Consider the following 22,172-nt stretch of genomic DNA (forward strand, 5'->3'; position numbering starts at 1 on the left):
GAAGGAAGAGAGAGAAGGAAGAGAAAAGAGAAGAGGAGGCGGCAGAGGAAGAAGATTTTAAAAAATTATCATCTTGGCTTACCCAAGGAAATTCACTGACAAGTGACACTCAGCCAGTAACTTGTCTCACCATTTTTCAGAATGGTTCAATTATTAATTTTATTAGATCCTTAATATATAGGGCAGTGCCTGACACATCATAGAAGCATAAGAGCTATTTATAATTCAGTCTGTAAGTCAATGAAGACATATGTAAGGTAAATAAATTTAAAATTCAAAATGGGTTTATTAAATTATATATTCTTGAACTTGATTTCTTTTAAAATCAGAAATAATCTCCAAAAATTAAATATGACTTTAACTAGAACAAATAAAATGATCCTCCTATATTTTAACTCACAACTGACAAGTATGTGCATGAAAACAGGAACAAAATTAAAAAACTGAAAAATGTGACTCAAGGGGACTAATAGGATAACAAATTTGTAGACCATGAATGTTATTTTGTAGACAGAGAATTTATTCTCTTCCTTAAAACTCACATCATGTAGGCATAATTCTAACATTCTACACAGGAGATACTAAGGAGATCAGAGAATGTTAATACAACTTATAAATATATTAACCTTGTTATTTTACTTGTAGTTCTTAGAATAAACAGATTTTTATTTATTTTATACCTGGAAAGTCATATCCCCAAACTCTTGCTTTGAATTTTATTTCTTCAGAAGAATAAGTTGCTAAAATTTGAATCAATGTATAGTGTTTTCATTCTTCATTCATTCCTAACCAATTGCTGCAAGTGGCTTCTGTCTGGCAGCACTAGCAAGCAGGATTTCGATGAATCCTGCTTTAGGGAAGTGTGTATGCATGAACCAGTGGCGAAATATGAAATATAAAGAAATGAGACCACACAATGAATGTGTGGGGAAACACATCTAGCAAGCATGTTACACATTTAATCTTAAAGCTAGGAGTATATAAAGGGTAAAAGGCCAGTTACAGGTATGAGAAAAATGCTCACATTTTGTTTCATTGCAAAGTACAGAAACTTATCCCTGTACGTTGTTTGATCTTTAAAACAATACACATGACTCTAGGTCAGGGGTGGTGAACAGGATTTTTACCCTCACTCAAAATGGCAAAATGCAATATGTATTTAATATATTATTGTTAAAAATTATATGCTTTTGTGTGAGTGTCTGTTATGACAGGTCATTGCGTGGTGTGGCTCTCTGACTCTCACAGTTTAAAATTTTGACTCTTTGTGTCGAACTTGTTCGCCACCCCTGTTCTAGGTGGTTTGTAATCTTAGAATAGATTATGAGTTATGAGTTATGAGCCTAGAGGATAAATGGAAGGTAAACTTTTACATTTCAAAGTAGTTCCTCTCTGGCCTGGCCGTAGGTGTCATACTGATGATGTAAATTAAGAGATTAGCAAAAAGCCAGGTTCCCTATAACAAATTTCCTTTACCAGGTTTCTAGCTCAGGGGCTAAGACTAAATTCCTAAGGTCTGGTTTTGAAAGAGATAAAACTTATATGAAAGGGGTACAGAATTTATATCTAGTAAAATTCAATAGCCCAGTGCTATCCTTGCAAAATTTGTTTGGAGTGTAAATTAGTTAGTAGGTACTCAAAGTATCTAGGGGAAGTCCCTGAAGCAAAGCAATCCTTTCTGTTACAAACTGCTATGGTGTTCAAAGACAAGAAGAGAAGAAATTGTTTTTTGTTTTTGTTTTTTTTTTTTTTTTGATGCTGAGTATTACAGGTAAAGATAAATTTAATGAGGGATATATTACCTGTAAAAATCTTTATGTTAGAATGAGAAAGGTTTTACTATATACACAGCAGAAGGGAGTATATATATATGTGTGTGTATATATATATATACACACACACATATCAATTAAATGTTTGTAGTAAAGGAAGCAGAATGTCAGTTTTATTAACAGAACATCTCATTCAATTATCCACACTGAGAGGGAAGACTCAGTGGGCCTATTGGTGAGAGATCTCAGGAATTTTTCCAGCCATTCACACCTGAGGAAAAAGACTTCTCGGTGGGCCTGCTGGTAATATTTCCTCAGGAATTTTTGATCAGCTACCAACACAAGGGTATGAACATCTTAGCGGGTCCTCTGACTGACTTCCTCTAGAAATATTAAGATTTCTTTTATGTTAATGCTGTGACAACTGATCACCAAGAATATGAAAATAAAAATATTCTAAACTTAGCTAATGGAAGCAAAGTAGCCCAAATTGTTTTTCTTTGTACTAAAAAACCTTTTAACACAACTTGAATGTAACACCAAGACTCTTCTAACTAACAGCATAGATATTGCTCTGATTTTTTAAATGTGTGCGTTACCTAAAACTTACTTTTACTCACTTTTCTGCTGATTTTACCTTTTAATTCTTTCACCTTCTCTTTCGAAATCAGGTTTCTTCTGAAATATTCTCAGTTTGTTCTGGACTTTTCTACTGCTTCTTTACCTGAACTCTTAAAGAATATATGCTTCCTAGTTTCTGACAGTACCAAAGATTGTTTCCAGGGGGATTTATGTAAGTATGTTTGGAAAATGCTAATATTATCTGTATTAAATAAATTCCACAGAGGGTTATTGGTAAGCTCACACTGTAATGCATTCTCTTAAAAATCATCATCATCATCATCATCATCATCGTATCATCACCATCTCTCTCTTTCTCTCTGTCTCCCTCCTTCCCTTCTTTTTTTCCTCCTTGTATTTCCTCCCCTCGCTCCCTCTTTCCTAGAATGTTGAATGTTTGCTCTCTTGTCTTGGTGTAAATTTAGGGGACTTTTGAGTTGAAATCTTCCATTTCCTCAGCATTTCACATTAGGCAGTTCATAAGCTAAAGTCACTGTTCTTATGGTAAAATTGCCTCAGTTATCTTCATGGTTTAACCACAGTTTTTTCTTTTATATTTAGAAACCTTATGCTTGTCAAATTCCGGGATGCACCAAACGTTACACAGACCCAAGTTCCCTAAGAAAACATGTGAAGGCACATTCTTCCAAAGATCAACAAGCAAGAAAAAAGGTAATTTTAAAGGCACATTTATGCATGTATTAAAAAGGACAATTTGTCCACATTTAAATTCTTCTCCAGTTCTCAGAGCCTTTAGAGCATTGGTAATTCATATACTTTTCTAAGTGTAACATACCTAAGATTCTTTGAGATAGGACTAACTATATTCCATGAAGTTATAGCAAGTCTATGGCATCACAGCTTATAAAGCTGAATATGCCTTTTTAAAATAGCTTGTGTAACAGGAATCAGAAAATTAATGAATGTTACCCAAATTGCAAAGTAACAATAGACATTGAAATAAAGATATTTAAGAAAATGTAATTGGAAAAATAACAACAATACTAGTTTTCTGGAGATAATGTTTCATTATAAAATACCAATTTATTAAAATAATTTTAGTTCTAAGATTTAATGATGGTCAATGATGGATGCTAATATGTTGAATAATCTGTTGGCATTTTAGTTCTGGGAGTAATATAGCAGGTAGGGCACTTGCTGCCAACCTAGGTTCAATCCACAGGACACAAATTATTTTAGCTTTGATTTAAAAGCTCTGATTTACTCTAGGATGAGTAAATGTATAAAATATTCTTTCTTTGAAGCTAAAAAGAAACAGGGTGTTGGGCCACATCTAGCAGTACTCAGGGGTTACTCCTGGCTCTGTGCTCAGCAATCAATCTTAGCAGGTTCGGGGAACCATATGGAATGATAGGATCAAGCTCTGGTAGGACACATATAAGGCAAATGCCCTACCCTTGGTGTTATCATTGCAGTCCAGAAACAGATTTCTTAATAGGTACTACTCATGGAAGTATGAAAAAAAGAGAAAATAAACCAAAGTTCACTCTGATATCAGTCGCGAATGAAGATCCTTGTAAGATTTGTATAATGTATCTTTTGGGAAGAAAAGAGATTCAGAGAACCCACCTGACTTGTTTCCCCAACCTCATAAGATCTTGAGTAAGAGTTTGGTTTCTGTGCTTTTGAACACCTTAAGAGATGAAGAGTGAGACCCTGCTGCTTGGGACTTAGAATTCACTTTGATGGCACCCAGGTGAGGGACAGGATCTGAAGCATTGACACAGAGTGTGGAATCTGCAGAGAAAAAAGGCCACACTTCACTTCAAAGGAAACATCAACTAGGGCAAAAAGGCCACCCACAGAATCTCAACAATGAGATATCATCTCACACCACAGAGATTGGCACACATGACAAAGAACAAGAACAACCACTCCGGTTGTGGATGTGGACAGAAAGAAATTCTCAATTCATGGTGGAATTGCTGTCTAGTCCAGCCTTTATGAAAATCAATGTGCCCATTCCTTTAAAAAACAAAGCCTGGACATTGAGCTCCCATATGATCCAGCAATACCACTCCTGGGATTAAACCCTAGGAACACAAAAATACAATTCAAAAATACCCTCTGCACTCCTATGCTATTTTAAAATAGCAGCACTATTTACAGTAGTCAAAATCTTGAAACAACCCAGATCCCCAACAACAGGTAAGTGGCTAAAGAAATTGTGGTACATCTGCACAGTAGAATACTATGCAGCTGCTAGCAAAAATGAAGTCATGAAATTTGCCTGTACATGATGGATATGGAGACTATTATGTTGAGTGAAATAAGTCAGAGGGAGAGAAATAAACACAGAACAGTCTCACTTATCTTGGAGATTTAAGAAAAATAAAAGACAGTATAGTAATAATACCCTGAAGCAATAGATATGAGAGCCAGAAGGACCAGCCCATAATATAAAGCTTACCACAAAGTGTGACAAGTGCAGGTTGGGAAATAACTACACTAACAACTACCATGGCAGTGATAGAGAGGGAAATACAATAACTGTCTCAAAGACAGGGAAGGGACTGGGGCTAAGAGAAAGGGTGGACTTTAGTGGTGGGAAAGTTGCACTGGCGAAAGGTGTGCACATTTTATGTGTGAAGCCCAATTCTGAACATGTTTGTACGTGGTGCTTAAATATAGAAAAAAAGAGTAACCCTGAAAAAAATAGATGAGAAACCTACCATTTACGGAACTTATCAATATTTGTCTGTCATTTTGGAACTACATTTGTACTGTAAAAATTATATATTGGGGGCCTGAGAGATAGTATGGAGGTAGGGTATTTGCCTTGCATGCAGAAGGACAGTGGTTCAAATCCCAGCAGCCCATATGGTCCCCCGAGCCTGCCAGGAGCGATTTCTGAGTGTAGAGCTAGGAGAAATTCCTGAGCGCTGACGGGTGTTATACATTGTGTTCAGCTGAATTTCTTACTCATCAAAGGACCTTCATAACAAATTTAAGGCATTTTAAGACAATTTATTTCAAGTGATTGAAGCCCATGGTATAGTTGAACCTCCTGACTATGGTTTTGTTTCACTGTGGTAACTAGAGTCTTGAATTCTTTCATGGTTTATAGGATTTAACACTTTTGGGGGGTGCTCTATATAGCCTTTTTGTTACTTGAGCTTGAGCTTTTTCTTCTTTTCTTTTCTTTTGGTTTTTGGGTTACACCCAGCAGCGCTCAGAGGCTACTCCTGGCAGGCTTGAGGGACCGTATGGGATGCCGGGTTCAAACCACCATCCTTCTGCATGCTAGGCAAATGCCCTACCTCCATGCCATCTCTCCAGCCCCATGCTATTTCTTTTTTGATCAGTGTTAGCACAGTAGCTGTTGAAGACTCCTATCTGAAAAGAATTTGACTTCTTTCTTTGTGTTAGAAAAGTGCCCTATTAGAAGCATTTTTTAGGTATTCTTAATTTCATACAAACCCACTTTTATAGTCAGTGACTAAATAACTTTTATTTAGGTATAGTTTAATTTTATTATTTGAATCTTAATAAATTGGTGACACGATAATGATAGCAGATACTATCATTAGCAGTGATGATAGATTTATTTTCATTCAATATAGATTGACTATGTTCTTAGAGTTAGTAGAACAAATGCGTTACTAAATGATTTAATAATGTAAAGAAAGGTATAAGAAAGATACTTAGCCATTTTTGGTTTTGTTTTGATTTGGTTTTGAGGTCACACTAGTGGTGCCCAGGACTTAGTCCTGATTCTGGCTTAGTGATCACTCTGGACAGACTCAGGGGATCATATGGGATGCCAGGGGTTAAATCCAAGTCAGTCATATGCAAGACAAGCACCCCATCTCCATACTTTTATCTTAGACCAATGCTTAACATTCTTAAAATAGTACAAGACAATTGTCTACTGTAAACTATATTCAATAGGATTACCATCTAGTGGTTTTTATCATTATTTTCATATTTTCTATAAGTTTCAAATGTTATGCTATTATTTAAGAAACTATTTTGATGAATTTTTCTTTAAATATAAGGGAGAATAACTCATTCATCTCCCTCAAGTTTTAGTATAATAGCAATCTATGTTAAGCTAAAATCAATTGAAATATTATGAATTGCTGTGGCAATGAAGGAGTATATATGTTTCATATTTGGACAAATAAGCAACAGCATGATATTACACTTAAGAAAGAACAGAAATTTAGATAATAGGTAGAGAAACATATCAGGGTATTTCAGGAATCCGTAATGTTTCCTATTGTCCAAAGACAAAGTTTTTTTTCCCATTTCTGTATAAAAGCAATGAAGTTTTGTGTGAAAGGTTCTTAAGGACTAACTTCAAATTTAATTCGAAAAAGAAAACCAGTCTTTGAAGTTATGAAGATTTTAGACAATTTGCAGATAACCTTCAACAAACAATCTAGGTAATGAACATAGACCTTCTAGGAGTAAGATATAATCTAATGTCAAATGTTTTGGTACTCTCTTAATTTTCTTACATCAAAAGAGATATTGTCTCTCAAATGACTTAATCTTTAAACTTTGATTCCTGCTAATTGTTGTACTAGATTTGGCTGACTCTTTTTTTTTTAACACATTTACTTTCCAAACTTTGACCTGTCTTTTTAATCTGAAAAATATTTTTTAAATTTATGATAGATTAATTTGTGGAAAGTGAAATGCTGAATGTTACTCTATCCACTTAGAAAAGGAAATGTCATTCGCTGGAAAAGTGCCAATAAATGCAAAATCAACCAATGTACATTTTCTGAACTGTGCTGACTGGCATAGCAGTGTATAATATTTACATGGTACAATGTTGTTACTAGGCCTTGGAGAGTTTCTAATTGCTAACTCACATCAGGGATTGGTATTTGAAATATTCCCTGGCAGCAATAATAAGAAAAAAAGGTAAGAAACAATAAACCTTTTAAGGTAGAATTAAGATTATTTACGACTTTAATTAAAAATTGAAAACTGGCATTATTTCAAAAAAGCCTTTACAAAAATGTGAATTCATCAAAAATAACCATAAAAATTCCAAGGTGATAAAGGCACAGTGGAGTAATGGCCCCAGCCTTAGGGAATTGTTTTGTTGAAAAGAATAAAACCCTTTTCTGTCACACCCTGTTAGTCATGGACTCTTTTAATATACCCTGCCTGCCTTCCTCTAATCCTCTTTTTAACTTCCCCCTAGACACTAAATGACATTATTTTGGTCCTAATGTTGCTGGCTTTCTCAGAAATCAGGGCCAGTAACAAGGCACTCTCGGCCTTAAGGGGGTGTCAAGAGCTTTTAAGTAATGCCCTGGTCCTGGGCTCATGGTTCTTTCCCACACCTGTCGAATCCTATTTAAAACTATGAAGAACCTGAGTATTCAGCTAAATATTATTTAAAGTGTAAAAGGGGGGGGGCACTCTTCTGCAAAGGATAATTTGGCTCATTGCATGCTGAGAGTAACTTTCTCTTTGCCTAATGCGTGCACACCCACACATCTTATCAGCCGATGTGCAGACTTATTCCTTTGAATGCACTTTGCAGATCTCAGGTCTATTAAATACAGGACTATACAGATAAAGGAGTAGGGAAATACGCAGGTCACCTGCTATGGTCTCCAGGGGGAATAGAATTTAGTCTGTAGAGCTAAAGGCAGAATCTGCCCTCCAATCTTTTCTGATAATAAAAGATGAAATAAGAGGAAACAAAAGCAATAAGCCTCTTGAAATATTCCCCTGTTCTATCAGAACTTTCATTTTGTTCTGAGAAGTGCATAAGCAGGGGTGCTTCCTTCAACTCCTGTCTGTTATCCAGAATTATTTTTTTAATGCAAAGATTAAATGCAAAGAATCCGGGCCTTAATTTAAAAAGAGACACAAATCTTTTGTTTAATTCACACTTCCACAAAGCTTCCAAACTTTAGATGTGATTTATGAAATTTTCGTTAAATGTTCACCTTTGACCCATGGTAGTTAATAATTTTGGCAACCTTGATACAAGTTGGTGCAAAAAAAAAAGCACAGCACTGAAATGTATGTGAATGCAACATGAATTTCTATTTCCTACTACGAGAAAAGTTATGTATTAATTTTGGGCTAAAATAAAGCAGCTGGTTTAATGAAACTCTCTTCATGTAAAACTGGAGTTCTTTTAAGTCTGCCCAGAGTCATCATCATGGTTGGCTTAAAACTATAAGCAGTTTCATTATGTGCCATGTATGCTCATGTTTGTGCAGTTTAGAATGAAACTGATTTATCTTCCACTAAATGGAAGCAAATAATGAAAGAGCTAATGAGATTCACTATTCTCTTAGTTTTCTGTCATCTGCATGGGCAAGGTAGTGTACATATATTAGAAGCCTTCTCAAATCATTTGTCCTTCCTCCTCCCTCCCTTTCTCCCTCCTTTTCTCCCTAAACTCCTTTCTTTCCATCCCTCTCTTTCTTCTATTCTTCTTTCTTTCCTTCCTTCTTTCTTCCCATCCTCCTTGCTTCCCACCTTCCTTGCTTCCCTCCTTTCCCTTTTTTTTCTAACTTACTCCCTCCATTCCTTCCCACCCTTTCTTCTAGGTTCCCTCCTTCCTCTCCTTTTTTCCCCTTTTCTTGGGGTTAACTTAAAAACTACTACTATTCTTTTTTTGGAGAGGGTGGGAACCCAGTGGTACTCAGGGGTTAGTCCTGGCTTTGCACTCAGATTTACTCTTGATGGACTCAAGGGACCATATGGAATGCCAGGTATTGAATCCAGTCAGCCTCTTACAAAGCAAGCACTTAATCTGTCTGTCTGTCTGTCTGTCTGTCTGTCTGTCTCCTCCCCCACCAGGTATACCTACTTTTTTAGTTTTTTTTTTATCTTTTATATTGGTAAACACTAATTTCCTACTTATGGAAATAATATTCATTCATTTCTTACTTATGGAAATACTCAGTGCCTTAAATATTCCAATATTCTGAGGTAGGTATCATTAAACATGATTTAAAATATGTTGTCAAATGACTGAAAATATTTGTTTCACAGAAGCACCTCATAAAACTATGATTGTCGTAGGTTATTTGAGAAAGACCACTTAAATCAATGGTCCTCAAACTACGGCCCGTGGGACACATATTGTATTTATTCCCATTTTGTTTCTTCACTTCTAAATAAGATATATGCAGTGTGCATAGACATTTGTTCATAATTTTTGTTTTTACTATAATCTGGCCCTCCAACAGTCTGAAGGACAGTGAACTGGCCCCCTGTTTAAAAAGTTTGAGGACCCCTGACTTAAATAATTTTATTTTTTCCATTCAGCAAATATTTATTAAGTATGTATTATATAGCATGCACTTGATTATGCACACAAAGCAAGTGTGTCCAAAACATAGATACCCTGTGTCACAGTGTCTTAATGACTTTAGAAATAAAAAAAGGTGTTAGCTGCAAGAATTTTATTACCACTTAAGTAAAAACACTGTATCTGGTACAAACTTCCTTTTTTTTTTTGTTTTTGGGCCACACCCACTGATGCTCAGATTACTCCTAGCTATGCACTCAGAAATTGCTCCTGGCTCGGGGAACCATATGTGAAGCTAGGGATCAAACCTAGGTACATCCTGGGTCAACCACCTGCAAGGCAAATACCGTACCACTGTGCTATCGCTCCGGTCCCGAAACTTCTTTTTTAAAGAATCTGATCTTAATTTGTAGCAATAAAAAGATGTCAGGATGATCTTTGATTGCTAAAAGTGCTCTTTCCACAGCCTTTTCTCTAAAGCAGTGGGATTTGATGCCAGACAGCAAAATGCCTACCTTAACGTCTTCCATTTAAGAAATGACTCAATTGATCAGTGTTTTTGATCAATTTATTGAGCATTTAGCATAGGAAAACCTTATGCCAGTTCTCAGAATCACAACCTGAACCTACCTCTTACCCCACCCACCAAAATTAGTGTCAGCCAAAGACAAATGCAAATGATATGCACCCAGTACAAGTTTTCCATACAATAAAATACATCTGATGAGATGTATTTCTGGAAAATAATATCTGGAAATTACTTTGTAAGTGACAGATGCTTGTAGAGTTCTGTGGGGTTTTTTGTTTGTTTGAAAGCAATAGAAATATCTGTATTTGGGCCCAGAGAGATAGCACAGTGGTGTTTGCCTTGCAAGCAGCCAATCCAGGACCAAAGGTGGCTGGTTCGAATCCCGGTGTCCCATATGGTCCCCTGTGCCTGCCAGGAGCTATTTCTGAGCAGACAGCCAGGAGTAACCCCTGTGCACTGCCGGGCGTGACTCAAAAACCAAAAAAAAAAAAAAAAAAAAAAAGAAATATCTGTATTTTATATAACTTTTGGTTATATAACAAGACTTTGTTCTACATGGCAAAGAAGTTTTCCTCTAAAATTATTAATTGAAATAAATATAGGGGTCATACCAACTGAACTCTTTTTTGGGGGGACGCCACACCTGATGACGCTCAGGTGTTACACTTGGCTATGAGCTCAGAAGTCACTCCTGGCTTGGGGACCAAATGGGACCATGGGATTCAAACCACCGTCCATCCTGGATCGGCTGCACTGTGCTATCACTCCGGCCCCCAACCGAATTCTTAATTGAGAAAAATGTAGGGCTCTGGTCAACTATGCAATAAGTAAGAGAGGATCATGGGCTGTTCAGGATACATAGAATGGAACACAGCAACTTTATGAAATATGAAAATAGTTCTTAGATACTGGCTTTTTCTTGATCAATGGGATAGAAACATAATAAGCTGCTTGTTTCCTAAATCTTTAATACTGCAGTTTATAGCGTCTCAATGAAAATGACTATGGAATAAAGGTATTAGCTCAGACTCTGCTGCATAAATATAGAGCCATAAAATACGACAGAGCTCAGCATTACCCTTCTGTATGTCTCCACTTCTTAAGCATTCCTGTCACTCATGCAGAGAAGGCTCCCTCTGTTAGCTCTCTTGATTTCCCTTTTCGGCTTCTGTTGAACTTTGTCTTTGATACTCCTGGGCAATATTTTCACATTTGTTTGTATCTTAACTCTCTGAGCTGTGAAGATTTATTTTCAGGGTGACTTCATTCAAGGACTTGGATAAGTATAAAGGAAAAACTTTTCATGGTGGGATATTGGGCAGGTGGTCTTAGAATAGTGTTTGGATTGGATGTGGGGGGGAGGGGTTGGCTGCTTTTAAGCAGTGCCATGAATTGCTTTGTTACTTAGCTTAAGTTACATCCCCCTCAGTTTTCCACTTCCCGCATCTTTACAACTAATTTAAAAGGCAAATACTGGGCCTCAGAGGTAAGAGGGTAGCTATTTCTGTAGAAAGTATTGTATCACATACTTGCAAATCCAGAGCAGTTTATTGTTCTGACAACAAAACAACAGTGTCCTTGGAAATACTTTATTCTCTGAGTATTCTTGTAGGTAGAGTTTCCTTTTACTGTTTACTATAGCAAGTCTTTTCAGGTCATATGAGTACCTGAAGAATAGTGGGTGCATTGGGGAACAGGGGAGACCCAAAGTGTGGGGATGTGACTCAAGTCCTAGGTTTGCTTTTAGCTTGATATGTCCATGAAGACTTCCAAGTGAGGCCCCACAATTTTTTGAAAAACAAACAAACAAACAAACAAACCAAAAAAAGATCTAAACAAGGAATAGGAAAGAGACCCAAATGGGAAATGTTAAGACAAACCAACCTGTGATATTTTATTCAATATACGGATTATTAACTTGGGTCTATGGACCATAAGAAAAATTCCCAAATAGCTTAACCTAAGGTTTAGGGAGATTGCCAAGTCTCCCAAACTATATGCAAAATGTCCTTTTCTCCAGAGAGGGTCCATTGGTTACATTGTCTCTAAAACTAAAAGCCTTTGAATCTCAGGGCCAAAAAATTACACAGTGATTAGGATGCTAGGACACCCTAGCATAGACTCAATATAAATTTGATTTACAGTATCATGTGTAAATCATACCTGAGCACTACCAGGTATGGCTCTGGAGGCTTCCTGCATTGTCAGCATAGATCACATCCTTAGCCTTTGAACATTTTCTATTATTTCACAATTCTATTGTAATAATGGTACCACAAGAAGTTTACCTATATCTACATTCATAAATTGTATACAAAATTAATAAATGAAATTCTTTCAATTTTAACTCCAAAAATGCTTTTTTTTTTAAATCAAGAAGAAAACACTCTGAATCAGGAAAATAAAATGCAGACAATTTCGCTTGGTTGTAGTTATAATAGCCCAAAACTTTGTTCACTTCAGAAGTATCTTTGCTTCTCAGTCCAAGAAATACAGACTCCATTTATATGGCACTAATTGTATTAGACTATTCTAAATAATGCTTGTAGTGAAAATGAGTGGGAATTTCATAAAGCAATGGTTTAATACCAGGAATGAAGTGAAGGAAAAAATTAGAATGACACCAGCGCTCTTATCTCTTGGAGTAGGTGAACACGCACAGGTGAATGTTTTCTTTCTCAAGGAAACCTCTGCTCTGGTAGTAAGGCCTCTAGTGATTAGGCCATGGTGGGCCAAATGGATCAGGCCCACCGAGAAAATAAAGGATATTTTTCTTTAATTAAAAATCAACTGATAATAAATGTTCATTCATCTAAAAATGTCATTCACAGCAATATGTAGATTTGTGTTGTATTGCTTAACTGAAAATCAAGGTCTAGCCAAGTGGACACATAAAACTGACCATCACAGTCACAAACTAAAATTCATTATGTTAAAATTTAACTGAGGTTACTTTATTTGAAGGTGACATTAGCCACATGAGAATGGGACATGGTGAACCTCAAAGTGTAATGTCTATTAGTGCAAATAGATTCTGTAGGTAAACAGAAGGAAATTAATTAACAAGTATATTTACTTGGATCTACTCCCTTTCATAACACCATCAGTAGTTTAAAGTAAATATATTCGTGTCATTCAATTTAAAGACATGGTGTTTAGAGATTAAAAGCAAATTATACTCTAAGCAAATAAATTAACTTTTAAGAAACATGTATGGTTCATCAAAACTTAAAGATCATAGTCCTAAAATGACTGCTCTTAAATCAGTTGTTTTGGTCACCTGTTTATATATTTGTTAATAAAGTGTGTTTATAGAATGTTTAATAGAGGTGGTACCTCCTATATTATAATTGACAACAAATCTCTTACTGAAGATTACGTTCTTTTGTCTATTAAAGGTTTCTAAGACAGAAAAAAACAGTGGTTGTTGAATTTCAGTGAGTTGTTTTTCTCTTCTCCAGACTCCACCGCTAATTTGTTTTTCCCTCAAAGATATTTTAGCTGTCTAAAAATAATTAATGATTACTGAGATCAGAATACAACTGTGAATTGATCCACTTTGCTTTCACTCATATCAGAAAAGCATTTGTGCTCATGCTTGCCTGTTTAAAATCTCAATCAGGAGCCACAGAGCGACAACAGGGCTTTAAGTTATAGTATGCTCACTTTGCATGAGACTTCCCCTGGTTGGATCCCAGCACTGCATCTGGACTACCCTAACAGTGCTGGGAGTAATCCCTGAGTAGAGCCAGGAATATTCCCTGAGCATAACAGGGTGTGACCCAAAACCAAAAATTAAAATAAAAAATAAAATTTCACACAGACAGGTTGACTGTTTAAAGGCCTGTTTTCATACATGTGGCAAGCCTATGTCTAGATTGGAAAGTCTTTCCATTTGTATGTTCTTCCATCTATACATAGTTTTTGTTCATTATTGTGCTAATTTGGGGGAGGGTCCACATCTGGCAGTCATCAAGGCTTGCTCCAGGCTGTATACTTGGGGATCACTCTTGGAGGTGCTCAGGAGATAATATGAAGTGCTGGAGATCAAATCTGGGTTGGCCCCATGCAAACAACTAACTTTTTTGTTTGTTTGTTTTTTGTGCCACACCTGGTGACACTCAGGGGTTACTCCTGGTTAAGTACTCAGAATTTGCTTCTGGCTTGGAGGAACATATGGGATACCAGGAGATCAGCTAGCACAGGCAAGGCAGATGCCTTACAGCTCTCACCACTGCTCCAGCCCTGCAAGCAAGTACCTTTAGTCACTGTAATATATCTCCAGCCTATAAAATTCTAATGTGAAGAGAACTGTAAGGTGCCAGTTTTATGCTAACAAATTTAACTTTATGTCCAGTTTAAACGATATTTTTTGTTAAGTATTTTGGTGTGTTTACAGACCACATTTTCATTATTGACTCATTTCTCGTGTATTTGGTTTTTTTTTTTTTTTTTTTAAATAATATATTTATTTAAGCACCATGGCTGCAAATATTTTTGAAGTTGGGGTTCCCAACTAAACTTTTTATTTTCTGATTTTACCTTTTTTTAATTAATAATTTCTCATGTCCTTGCTCTTTTAAGTTTTTCACTATAGTTTTCCCTCTGTGTGAACTAAATGCTTATTTCTTCTGCAGATGCAGTGAGTCATGGATCTGGATTCAAATCTTTATGTCACCAGGTTTTTCATGCTAGAACTTCAAATAAGTTGCTGCTTATCATGTCTATGAACTACAGGCTCTGATGTGTGAAATCCAAATCATAACAACTGTCCCAAGAGTTTATTGTAATTGTCGGTGACTAAACACATGCCAGTTGCATGTTTCAGTACTACATGTAGGTAATGCTCAGACCATGAAGGAGGAGGTAGAGGTGCCTAGGCCCACAAAACAAGTGTCATTGAGGTGTTACAATACCGAGGAAAATGACTTGCCACCTTCTATTTCTGCTGAGATTTATGTCTTTAATTAGTGATTTAAAGAGGTGGAGATCAGATAATAATGAGAATTTTCCAGGGAGAGATGAGATTTTTCCTTCCCCAGCTGGTTTATTTGAAGTGTTGCTTGAGAGTCAGAAGAATTTGATCTTTGAGCCTTCTACAGGAATCCAGTTGAATTTTTCTTCAAGTGAAGACTCATCTCTATAGATCATATGTTTAAATAGTGATTAAATAATTAAGAATTTTCTTATTTTACTTATATTTAATGCCTTAGCATTTTAGAGTCATTTGTTATACATTGTTTTTTCTTTTAGCCTTTAGAGTCAGGCTGAATTTTTTTGATTACTAGTACTTTAACTTGCTTCTTAGAAATGAGAAAGTTCCCGGAGAGATAGCACAGCGGCGTTTGCCTTGCAAGCAGCCAATCCAGGAAAGGTGGTTGTTTCGAATCCCGGTGTTCCATATGGTCCCCGTGCCTGCCAGGAACTATTTCTGAGCAGACAGCCAGGAGTAACCCTGAGCACCAACGGGTGTGGGCCCCCCCCCCAAAAAAAAAAGAAATGAGAAAGTTTAGAACAGGGGTCTCAAACTCAATTTACCTGCAGGCCGCAGGAGGCAAAGTTGGGGTGATCCTTGAGTGCAAAGTCAGTAGTAAGCCTTGAACATTGGGGGTGTGTGACCCAAACAACTAAAACAAAACAAAACAAAAAAAAAAGATTCCTCTAGGGCAGAGCCACAAAATGTTGTACGAAGGTCGTTTGCGGCCTGTGGGCCGCGACTTTGAGACCCCTGGTTTAGAAGCAAAAAGAGCCAACAATGATACCAAAAGGAGATATGATATTTTTGTGCTAGCCAAAAGACCTACAAAATGTGTTCCAGAATTAGTTAATTCTACCTAATAGAAAGCTGGCTGTTAAGTCTTGACATACTGTTGGCAATCTTGGCATTCCACAAAAATTGGTTTGGCAAAAGATCATCTTCCCAATAGATATACAGAGCCCTCTTTATAAATTCTAGCCAAGAGTCATGTGACATCTTAAATGCTCGCTGTTTCCCTAGTTTGTTAAGTGCAGATTAACTCTCCAGTTAACTGTTAAGAGAATACAAATAGTCACTGCTTTAGTGGGTTTAGCATTTTAACTACAATAGAAAGATGCTTTTTTTGTGAGTGGCTTTCCAGGATGGGTGCTTGCTGCATTTCTGCTAAATGAGGCCAGCTGTGGGCACAGCTGGAATCCATCAGCATTGAGAGTCCTTACATGGAACCTCTTTCTCTCTGCAGCACAATATAGGGACTCACATTATAAAGTTACAAGAGCTGTTTGTAAAGCCTTTTTATGAAATCTTAAGCTTTTAAGACAATTTTTAAATATTTAGCAAGTTTAGTTTGACCAACCAATTTTTCTGTTTCTGAACCAGAAACCTACCTTTACCAGTCTCTGGTACTGTCTGCTAAGTTATGCTTTTATCTTTTCCACAATGACCTGGCCACTCTATGTAGTATTCTTTGTTAATTTTCATAGATCCTTACAATTTTTACCAATTTTATTAGCATATGAATCCTCATTCTTTCTATGTTCTTCATTTTATTTATACAATAGAATGGTATTCTCAACCTTTTCACAAATATAGTCTAGTTCTAGTAACTTAAAATTAATTGCTGACCAGATGAATCAATAAAAGTCACTCTGTGTGACCAAAGCAATAGGACAGTGGTAGGGTGCACTTGTCTCACCTATGATGACCTGAATTCAATCCCCTGAACCACATATGTTTCCTGAGCCCTGACAGGAGTGAACCCTGTACACAGAGACAGGATTAAGACATGAGTACTACTGAATGAGGCCAAAATTATAAAAACAAAACCACTTTTTGTATCAGGATGTTGTTGGATGGGCTAGGGCACACCTTTTGCATGAAGCAAGCCAAGGTCAAACTGCCAGTAGCCTCCCTCATGCACTGAGTCATGTGTCTCCTGAGCTCTTCAGGTATGACCCTCTAATCAGCCAATAAAGCAAGCAAACAAAAACTATGTATTAAACAACTGTAACTTCTTCATTCTCAACAGAAAATTTCTGTAGACCAGCACTGAGAAATTTCTAGGGACCATAGTTCAAATTAGTGCTCTAGAAACTCTTTCAACAGATGTCATTTAAGATTCACAGTATCATTTATTGAATTCTAGAGCAAGATGTGAGGTTGAAATGGTTGACAATATAACTATTGCTAAAAAATCTTACATATCCTGCTAAGGTATTTAAATACAGGCAAGAGTCACATCTGTAATGCTAAAAGATAAATGGCATGAATTAGAAATTTAGTATGAATGAATATAAAGAATCCTGTTAACTTGGCATGTTCTCATTAGCCGATATTCCTTAGATACAGTGGCTTATCCAATTATGACTACTAGATCCAATGAGGCTATTATCCAGGTTACCCTGTCTTGTTCAAAATGTTTTCATGAGGGGGCTGGAGAGAGGGCATGGAGGCAGGGCATTTGCCTTGCATGCAGAAGGGCAGCGGTTCGAATCCTGGCATCCCATATGGTTCCTTGAACCTGCCAGAAGCAATTTCTGAGCATAGAGCCAGGAGTAACCCCTGAGTGCTGCCGGGTGTGACTCAGAAACCAAAAAAAAAAAAAAAAAAAAGATTTTCATGAAAACCTTTGCTGCATGTCTCATTATATGCTCAGCTTTCACCTCATGGTATCTAAAAAGGAAATGGGGATTCTCTCGTTCTTATGGAATTTCTTCCTGCTAAAGTTCTCCCCAACCTATGGGGTCTTTGTAGAATCTTCCTAAGCATGATATTTAAGCTAGCTGTTCCTTACTATTCTGCCTTTTTCCCCCCACGTTGATATTTAAGGCATAAACGTATCTTCATTTTCTGAGTTTATTACCTTGTAATTTCTCAAATGATATTTATAATCACATTTATAAGGGTTTGGTAACAGAGACGATACATTTTGAATCACATTCTCTCATGAGAAAACAGATTCCATGTAGTAGAGCTGGGAATACTTTATCATAATGACTTAGCAAAGTATCTTTCCAACACTTGATAATTAGATAGAAACAAGTTATAAAGTTCTTCTAGCTTGATTCCTTGTGTGTGTGGTGTTAGGGATTAAATCCTGGCTCTACCCATATGTCTAAAATAAGGTCTATTGCTGTGCCACACCCTGGACCCATATTTTGACATATTTAGCAGTAATAAAGATCACTGCCTGTAGGAGTTTTCTTCACTAATTGTTTTTGGGGACATCACTAGGTTCAGGGAGGGGAAGGAGTCAACATGACAAGGTGAACACATATGAAAAGCTGTTGCACAACAAGTTTTTTTGAGCTTGTGCAGCACCCAAGCACTGACTCTTAAGAATTTGGATAATATTTACCCACTGTGGACTTTGAATAGAAATTGTATTTTGAGATGATAGTGCAAAGGGCATCCTTGACATTTCCGCATTTGTACATAAGCAAATAACAGAAATCAGATCTTATTTCTGTGTGTTTTAAAAACATCCAAGGATGAAATGTTCAACACTCTTACTTTATTTTTTGTTCAAAATAATTTTATTCTCTATAATGGAAAGGTATATCAGGAGTGGGTTCCCTAATTTCCATTTCATAAAGACTCAGACTTTGGTACATCTTAATTACTAACAGAAATAAGCAGAAGAAACTAACCTTAAGTAGTGTTTCCCTTACCTTCCCTTATCACACAATTATGATGCTCTTTCCTTCTTCAAAGATATCTGATTTTCCAATATGGAAAATATTATGACTTACCAACTTATTATCCTGGGATGTGGTAGATTTAAAATTGTTTATGGTATCTTTCTGTTAAAAGATGATGGGGAGATAGAAGGGGTCTTACTAAGGCTCTATCACAAGAGGTTTTATGTTTCATATACTTCTTTTGGAATTCTGAAGACAACTCTTAGAGGCTGAGCTAATTGTTTCACCAAGATGGGGAGACTTGGACTCACTCAAACTGGCATCTATAAGAGTGTCAGGTGCCAATTTTCTCCATCAAAACACACTGTCACTCTTTACCCTAAATGTGAGTATTCTAATAATCTGAGTCTCATCCCTAAGGATAATCCTGAAAATTAGGTAGATCCTAATTTTTTTCTTTGCCTTTTCTTTTCTTTCTTTTTTTTTTTTTTTTTTTTTTTTTTTTTTTGGTTTTTGAGTCACACCAGTAGCACTCGGGTTACTCCTGTCTCTATGCTCAGAAATTGCTCCTGGCAGTCTCAGGGGACCATATAGGACGCTGAGATTCGAACCACTGTCTTTCTGCATGCAAGGCAAATGCCTTTCCACCGTGCTATCTCTCTGGCCCAGTAGATCCTAATTTTAATTTAATCACCATGATATACAGTTACAGAGTTGTTTATGGTTGAGATTCAGTCATGAAATCTCCAACACCCATCCTTTCAGCAGTGTACCTTTCCTACTAGTAATGTCCCCTGTTTCCCTATAAGCTCGACATTTTTCTCTCCCCTCCGCCCCTCAATTTTTTTATTTTCCTTTTAGACACTGCAGTTTGCAAAATTATTACTAGAGAGGGTACCTTGTATTTTAGTTTACCTCCTTTTAGCATGCAGACCACTCTTGTCCAGAGTGATGATTTCCAATTATCACTGTCATAGTGGTCCCTTCTCTGCCCTAACCACACCCCCTCACTCTTCGCCACAAGCTTCCTACCATGAACCAGTCCTCCTGACCCTTAGGTTGACCCTTATTTTATAGGATGGTACTCTTGCTGACCCATATAATAATTCTTTAGGTGCTTTATTTGAACTTGAACCTCTGTATGATCCTAGGTTACTGCTTTAGGCTAACTCAAATTGATTATGTATAGGTAGAAATATCTGATATTAAAATTTAAAAAAATTCCTATGATCTGAACATTATAGACCCGAATGCCTGAATGTGGTTAGGTATTTCAAAGGGTCTGAAATTTTACCCTATGTACAGGCAAATAAATTAGCCTCTCACAGTTTCATGGCTGTAGACAGATGACATAATCTTCTTAGATCAGAGACAAAGGAGGGATTATTACTCAGAACAATAGCAAGAGACAGAGTACATCATTATCTTGTGCCAGCTTCTTAAGTTCCATTTCTCACAAGATGGCACGAAGAGCACCAGGTGGTACTTGCATACTCTGTGGATTGTGTTACAAGAAGGATCTGAGATTATGGAGACCTCATTTTGCATTATAGACATGAGCTCGGCTTTCTTTTTTCTTAGGCAAAGTGCACTAGTCCAGTCAGTTTTTTCAAAGTAGTTGCTCATAGAATATCTTTTAAAAGGAATCCAGAACCTCTGCTCTCAAGACATGGAGAAACTTAAAAGATCCTTGGAAAACTGCTTCCCAAAGCAAAGAAAGAGACAATATTGCTCCCACTTGATTGTAAATGTGTAAGGGCAACCATATATTAACCACATTATGCCCAAGGGTTGGCCCTAGATCTTTAGAGTCATCCCAAAATGATTTTCTAAAGAAATTACTAAATCCAGAAAAATAGGAGCATGGAAGTTTATAAGGTATTATTTATGGGCTGGTATACAACTGTCTATTTTTATACACATTTGTTTCAGATTCTCCAACCCTGTCTCGATGTCATAAATGGTCTCATAGTTTGATTTGGAAATTACTTCTAGCTTCATTATCCATGCCACCAATCTGCTTATGACTGTCCCCTTATATCCCTGTATAATTTTTTATATTTTTTATTTTATAAATATACAATTAGGGCTAATTGTGCATATACTCAGACTTGAAAAAGGTAGTCTTAATAGAATTGGGGGGCAGGTATTTATAAATGCCACATTAAACTGTTGGTTCAATCAAGGCAGTGAAAATTAAAGATTAGAGAGCTTAAGAGAAAAATTATTTGATTTCTGGATAAATAGTACTGCTAGCAGTGTGTTGTCTCTGATTTTGAGTTCGATCCTGAACATTCATTTGATCCTCCAAACATGCCAAATGTGATCTTTGATTACAGAGTCAGAAAGTATGCCCAGAGCACTTTGGTGCAGCCCAAAAAACTGGAAGGAAGGGAGGGGAAAAAGGGAAAAGAAAGAAAATGTAACTTTTATGTGACCTAGCAACTCAATTTTTTTGGAATAAATCCCAAGAGCCCCAAAAACTAAATGGAAAAAACCTTTGCACCCCTATATTCCTACAATGGTCACAATATGAAAACATCCCAAGTGTTTGAGAATAGATAACTAAATAAACTCTGGTTTATTTACATAACAGAATATTACTTGGCTATAAGAAAAGATAGTCATGAAATTTACTACTACATGGAAGGACCTGGAGAGTATCATGATGAATGAAGTTAGTCGGAGGAAGAGCAGCCAGCTCAGGATGATCTCTCTCATATGCAGGCTATAAAGAAATATAATGATGGAATAATGAATACCCAAAGACAAAGAAAACAAAGAACATGAGAACTAGTATTAAGTAGTAAACATGCCATGTAAGGGAGGACTGGAAGATAGGACAGGAGAGAGCAACATATATGGTGGAGAAAAGCTTTTAACCAAGAGGAAAAGGTAGAGTGTCGAAAGGTGGTAGAGTGTTACGTATGAAACCCTAATAGCAACAATACTGTAAACCATACTACAAACACTTACATATTTTTTTTAAAAGTGCCTCTTATAGAAGTAGACTGGTACATTGAGGGCAATTGAGGGTATTTGGGGAAATTGGTGGAGTGACGTGGACACTGGTGAAGAAAATGATATTGAAACATTGTACGCCTGAAACTCAATAATGAATAACTTTGTGATGTTACTCACGACTAACATTTTAATACATATTAGAAAATATTACTGAAGGAATAAAATGAAAGTTAATTGAGTGGAGTTGTAGAACTAACTCTTCATCCCAGTGCCTTTCCTCCTATTGAACTTTAATAACAAACCTCTGGTATAGTAAAGAGATTAAAAGTAGAAGGATGAAAAACATGGAGGTCAAAAGGTGCAAACTTTCAGCTATCAAATAAAGGTGTCATTGGACTCTAACATAAAT

The 22,172-nt window shown here is 36.6% G+C and overlaps 1 protein-coding gene across 1 annotated transcript in view; it reads left to right on the forward strand.

Moving 5' to 3' along the window:
* The window catches only part of GLIS3 (GLIS family zinc finger 3), a 370,368-nt gene that overhangs the window by 251,830 nt on the left and 96,366 nt on the right, over positions 1-22,172 (forward strand). The window contains exon 5 of the mRNA XM_049774262.1: positions 2,955-3,065. Coding sequence (XP_049630219.1) covers positions 2,955-3,065 — 111 coding nt within the window. The remainder of the gene's footprint in view (positions 1-2,954; positions 3,066-22,172) is intronic.

The sequence above is a fragment of the Suncus etruscus genome, chromosome 1, assembly GCF_024139225.1.
Source record: "Suncus etruscus isolate mSunEtr1 chromosome 1, mSunEtr1.pri.cur, whole genome shotgun sequence".
NCBI lineage: Eukaryota > Metazoa > Chordata > Mammalia > Eulipotyphla > Soricidae > Suncus > Suncus etruscus.